The sequence below is a fragment of the Enhydra lutris genome, unplaced genomic scaffold (assembly GCF_002288905.1).
Source record: "Enhydra lutris kenyoni isolate GAN:26980312 unplaced genomic scaffold, ASM228890v2 scaffoldscaffold37, whole genome shotgun sequence".
NCBI classification, from domain to species: Eukaryota; Metazoa; Chordata; class Mammalia; order Carnivora; family Mustelidae; genus Enhydra; species Enhydra lutris.
The window spans coordinates 29,613,384-29,619,383 of NW_019154121.1; the positions used below are offsets into that span (position 1 = coordinate 29,613,384).

General features: G+C 60.0%; 1 protein-coding gene across 2 annotated transcripts in view; it reads right to left on the bottom strand.

The window, feature by feature from the left end:
- LOC111154412 (PAX interacting protein 1) overlaps positions 1 to 5,452 on the bottom strand; it is a 46,299-nt gene extending 40,847 nt beyond the window's left edge. Inside the window, exons 1-2 of one of the 2 annotated variants that reach the window (XM_022513991.1) lie at positions 5,331 to 5,449; positions 1,659 to 1,793 (exon numbers count right to left, since the gene is read on the bottom strand). In XM_022513991.1, coding sequence (XP_022369699.1) covers positions 1,659 to 1,793; positions 5,331 to 5,411 — 216 coding nt within the window. In that variant the 5' untranslated portion in view covers positions 5,412 to 5,449. Of the gene's footprint in view, positions 1 to 1,658; positions 1,794 to 5,330 lie in introns of both variants that reach the window. The other variant, XM_022513989.1, reaches the window with a different exon arrangement.
- Between the last annotated feature and the right edge of the window lie 548 nt (positions 5,453 to 6,000).

Here is a 6,000-nt window from a genome sequence, read left to right on the forward strand (position 1 = left end):
CGATGAGCAAGGAGCCCGATGTGGGACTCGATCCCAGGACGCCGGGATCATGACCTGAGCCGAAGGCAGCCGCCCAACCAACTGAGCCACCCAGGCGTCCCTACATTCAGGTTTTAAATCATGGAACATTCTCTCACATATAATAAAGTGATACTCTCTGACATATGAAGGAATTTCACATATAAATAAAAGGATATTACAAAGCGCTTGCTGCAAAAACGAGATTTAAGAACCTCTGCTCTACGTGGTCTGCAACAGCCCCCTGCGCACGAACGTCTGCTACTGAGGCTGCCCTTTTAAGCTCGCTGTCCGACTGCACGGTCCAGGTGAAGTCACCGTCACGAGACAAAGGGCTCCAGGCTGCTGAGGGAGCGGAGATCTGGTCCCCACAGCTAAGGAAGAATGGAAGCGAACTAGAGACCCGAGCAGGGTCCCAGGGGCAGAAGCGCACGTGTCACGAGCCTCTCTCGCCGAGTGGAGCCCAGGGAAACAAGCAGCGGCCCTGCCGTGCTCGGGCTGCACGAAGGAGCTGGTCGTGGCGGAGCAAGGAGTCTGGGGCAGGGTCGTGAGCGCCGCACGTCAGCTGTGCGTCAAGTCACTCTGAATGACACAGATGTCCCTGCAGAGTTGGTTTCTGAGAATCTTCTCATGAGACAAATCAGCATTCAGGTTTATTTTAAAAAATCAGGTTCCTAAGCCTGCACGGCGGTTTCAGACCCTGGGTACTGACGAGCCGCAGACTGCCCGGGGCCAGCCAGCTTCTCGGCACCCCAGCCTAACTTCCTGGCTCCTTCCTAACTGCTAGCCTCTCTTGTTATTAGACCATGATAATTCTCATACTGGTTTCTAGGCAGAGTATTTGACAGCATAAAGGAAAAAGTGGTAGTGGAACTGAACTATTTTTAAACAAACACGTTAACACCTAGGATCAGAAAAAAACTGAAGGACCAAAACTACGAATCACATCGCAAAACATGCATTTAACACCAGTCAACTCAACCACGAGGAGCAAGAACAGCAGAGCGTACAGACCAACGAACTCCAAACAAGCCACACACCAGCTGAGGCCCACCTTCTAGAACAAACCACCCAGAGTCAGCTTGACAGCGGTACCCATGATGACCACCGGGTGGACAGAGGGACCGACGGTCATCGTGACGCTGTCGGAGCAGTTAAACAGCACAGCAAATGGGGGACAGGACTTCCTCCAACAGGTCTAGCTGGAAATTCAGACCACTTGCCACAGCAGGGTTGGAAAGTGGTCCCTGGAGGAGTCCTGTCCTGACAGGACTCCGCCTGACTGGGAGCGAGCACAATTTCTCATGGGTCCCCAGTGCCCATCGCTGTAGGCTGACACACCCATTTCCAGGACGCGTCCCTGGTGTAGAGAGCTCGGGGCAGGAAGGAACCGGGGCCACACCACAGCAGCTGCTGAGCGGACCAATCAGTCACCTGTGACGGACAGAAACCTGGCCACGGCAGGATTCCACGCAACGGGCCTTATGCTGCCGTAGGCCACCGCCGTGCGCGAAGAGCTCTATCCACCGGCAGCTTCCTACGCGAAGCGGACCTCAGCAAACACTGAGTCACAGTGAGGCTTTGTATTGATTTCAGGACATATAACGAAGCGTATGAAATTAATGAGACTTACTACTGACCTTAACTACAGGTAAATCAAAGACTTCCCGAGCTTCTCCAACCTCAGGATTGTCCCCGTCTTCCGAAATTATGTGGGAGGCTAGTGCGTTGTAGGACACTTCCTTAGCTTTCCCAGCTTTGAGGAGCTGGATAACCTTCAAAAAACCACACAGATTAAAATGAAAAACATTGCATTTCATTCTTGATTTACACAAACTGTTGTGAACGATGAAAATTCTAACAGAAACACGCCATGTTCACCACACAGAGTTAATAACCATTTACTCTTGAGTCACGTGCCATCAGACATTTGGTGACAGCAGAGCAGCAGACCCTGATCCGCTGATCAAGGAGGCCTGCGGCTGTGAGCCCGGTACCAGCTAGCGTCTGTGTCTTGAAAACAGAAGGTCTGACAGACAACACTTCAGAGCTGAGACGAGGCATCCAGGGTCAAACTTCAAGGCTTAGGGACAGGTAGTTTCATCACAAATGGGAAAGTTTCCAGAAGAGGAGCTACACGAGCAGAATCTTGATGAACTTAAGGAGTTAGCGAGACCAAAATGCATGTACTGCTGGAGGGAGAAGAGCCTTCAACACGCTGGACACGTGACCCTTCAGACTGTCACGTGCTACACAAATCTGTCTGCATTTTACTCTCCTACAGAAATGTCTTCTGGAGCGACACAAGGGCTTTAAGCTGGGAAACGGCACAACCGGACTTTACCGAAGATTATGGCCAGTGCAAGAAGGGCCTGAGTCCGAGACAACTGCAGCCGCCCCGGGGAAAGCAGCAGGCAACGGACCCAAGGACTGTCCCTAGGGAAAGAAAGAAGTGAGAATGCACGAGACCCAGTGCCTGGGAGGGGGCAGGAGCAAGAGAGAAAGTGCTGGGGACACACCAGCAGCATTCACGGAGGAAGAGCTGGGGAGTGCGAGGTGGGAGCAAGAGAACTTCTTCAATGTGGAGCACAGCCTTCCGATGCCAGCTGGAAGGTCTAGGAAATGCCATCAGTGGGACCTGGAAGCCGTGGGTCTCCACCAGGTGGAGAAGGCAGAGCCGGAGGAGCCCAGGCGTGCACTGCACGTGACGGTGACCTGATGCCCACACAGCTCGGTTTACCCCCAAGTTGGTAAATTTTCTCAGAATATTTTATTGAGCATCCAGAGATGGCGACTGGAGCTACACTAAGTATTTGTTCAATGAGTCAAAACAAAACAAAACAAAAAACAATGGCTGTAGCCATAGGTCGCCTCCTCCCCTCACCTCCAAGCATCTTTAGTTTCCAACCACTCAACCTGACCCACAGAGCACGGCACCGCTCATCTCTCCTCCAGATCCTGCATTTCCGACCCCAACGCCTTTTTCGGGAGTCTCGAGACCTCAGGCTCTCCCCCTCCACGCACGAACAACGAAGTTCCCGCTGGTCCTCACACCTGCGCACAGGCACACGCGCTCACACGCATCCCGGGCCCTTCTCTGCTTCCTCTTGCTGACAAACCGCGTGGAGCCACAGACCAACCTGCCTTCACTTCCTCACGGCCTGCTCACTCTTCACCCACTGTGGCCGGCCCTTTCCCAACTCCACTGCAATACGGACTCGTCACGGACAGAAAGATGCCCAAACCACAGGTTCCCTCCCGTCTCACACTACTGAGTGTGTCTTACTGGACTCAGCTCGTGTCGGGTCAGCGGGTGGACTGCTTATCCTGGTCATCCCAAATACGTGAACACCTCCGTTCCTCAGCACACACGTTGCGCGCAGAGCACATGGCCTCACCCTCCTCAGCTTCCACGTACAGCTCCACACCCCACCGAGAAGACGCCTCCTTTCAGAAAGCTCCGTGGTGCCACTTCCCACGCACCGCAGCGGGAAAGTCTGTCCTCGCTCCACCTACCGCCCTATGCCATGCCTCCAGGTGTGCTCCCCACCCCTCGGCAATGCGGGGACCTCAAGCAGAGCTATCACGTTCCGCTCCTCTTCAGATTACAGGGCCCCCAAGGCAACCCCTTAACAGGTACTACATGTTCAATATACGTGAACTTCAGAATCCGTATTTATAAGATTCAGGGAATCAATGTTCTGACTCTAAATCGTTTAGAAAATATACGGTTTCACATCAAAGTGGTTTGCCAAGGACATTTTAAGCACTTAGATTTGACTCATAGTTGAGCAAATGTGGTTCCAATTCAACTTGTTCCAGGTTTTAAGTAACATTTGGTTCAAGTCCCTCATAAGAGCCAAAGTCCTAAAACGACATAGAGAGAGTAGGAAGGAGGTGGGGGAGAGGACGGGTAGTGAGACCGGAAAATGATCAATACTGGAAAAACCGGCCAGTGCTACGGGCGCGCACCAGGACAGCGCTGGGTGCAGCCCCTGCACCTTCAGATCCAAGGCTCAGTCTCACCTCAGAGCCACAGCAGAAGAAGGATCCACCTCGGGGGTCACGCGAGGGAGCTGGTTAGGTTTACTAAGGTACCCGCAGACCAGCCTCTCGAAGGCCAAGACCAGTCAGCCGCCCGCAGCTCCGTCCACGCCAGCCCAGACCGCGGGAACACCGGTCTGCACTCTGCGGACTAAGGTCCGGTCACCGGGCTCCGCCTTCCCTCGCCTCCACGCTCCGCTCAGCGCACGAGCCCCCCAGGTAACGGTACCCGCGCTCCCTCCAGCGAACCGGGCCCTGAGAGGATCCCCCCAACAAGACACTCAACTGGGATTCGCTTCCGAGCGGCGAGAGCAACACAAGGACGCTCCCACGGGACGGTTACTACACTCAGAAAAACGCACAACATCCTGTGGCAGAGCCTGGTAGGTGCCTACAGGGACGGCGCCACCGGGGGTCCCGTTACTGCTAAACCCCGTCAGGAAGATCAAAGACCGGCAGGACCGGGAGGGCGCAGGCGGACGAGGCTGCCCCCAGGGGCGGTGCACTGAGCCCCCAGCAGCCCGGACCCGGTTCCTCGTGGAGCTCCACCCCCTCACCGCGTCCACTCCGGGAACCCAGACACACCGGGTGGGCAGCAAGGAGGACGCTCCCAGTCCGCATCTGCCCCGGAGGCTCGGACTTACCACAGCGCCGGGACGCCGGCCCCCCACCAGGCGGAGGCCGGTGACAACCCATGCTAAGCCCGCAGCACGGCTCCCCACGCCCTCCCTCCTCTCGGTCAGAAAGTAGCCCCTCCACGCCGTGCCCTCCCGGAGCTCGCGCCCCAGGGGCCGTCCCCGCTGACGGTCCCAGCAGAGCGCGACCCCGATCTCCGTCCCTCCCCTCAAGTTCCCCCTACTCGTGGATCCTGAAGACCACCTCCCCTCCAGCCCCCGGCCAGGGTCTCGGAGACCACTTCCACGTCCCCTCCCTCCCCCAGCTGTGCCCCCACCCGCAGGTCCCCTGCGTCCCCTCCAGAAGGTCCGGCAGACCACCCCCAGGCCCGCGCCCCAGGTCCCTCCCGAAAGTATCCCGACCCCTCCCCCCCCAGGTCCCCGGCCTCTAGGGCGCCGGGTCCCTCATCCCCCGCCCCCCGTCCCCTCCGGCCACCGGCCTGCTCCGCGCCAGGTGGCCCGGCCTCCGCGCAGCAAGGCCGGCGGGGCAGCGGGGCCCGGACGTTTTGCGCCCGGGCGCGCGCCCGCGGCGGGAGCGGGTACGGGTCGGGGACGCGGAGGGCTGCCGGCCGGCGGGCGGGGGCGGCGCGGTACCTGCGGGTCGATGTCGCCCACCGCGTAGTACTTGACCTCTCGGAACATCTCCTCGGGAACTTTGGGCGCCGGGTCCGACATGGTCGCGGCGGCCGGAGGGCTCAGCGGCGGCTCCCGCCCCGCCCGGCGGGGCCCGCTCCCCAACGGCGCGGCCGGGGCCCGGTCCAGCGAGTCGGGCCCGCTCCCCCGCCCTCTGCGCCCCCGCCCGCGCGGAGCGGCCCAAGCGCGGGAGCCGCGCGCGCCCTGCGGGACGCACCATCCCGCCGGCCGCCGAGGGGGAGCGCCGAGGAGCCGGCGGCCAGCCGGTGCCGCCCCCCGCTTCCGCAGCGGCTCGCGGCCCCGAGGGCAGGGGCGGCGCGCAGCCCGCTCCGCAGACCCGGAGCCCGTGGCCGCCGCCTCCGCGCGAGGGGGATCCCCGGGACGCGGAGAAACGAGCCCCCCCCTCGGTGCGGCCCAAGTGGGCCGGTCCCGGGAAAGAAGGGAACGCGGAGGCCCCTCCCGTCCGCACGCGCGGCCGCCCGAGCGGCGCAGGCGCGCGGCGGAGAGGGCGGGGCTTGCGGCCGGCTGGCGGCGGCGATGGCGGTGCGAGGTACCCTCGGGCTCCGGGGGAGCTCACATCGCCGGCGGCTGCCGGACGGGACCTGAGGTAACTCCTCAGCGCCCGCGGACG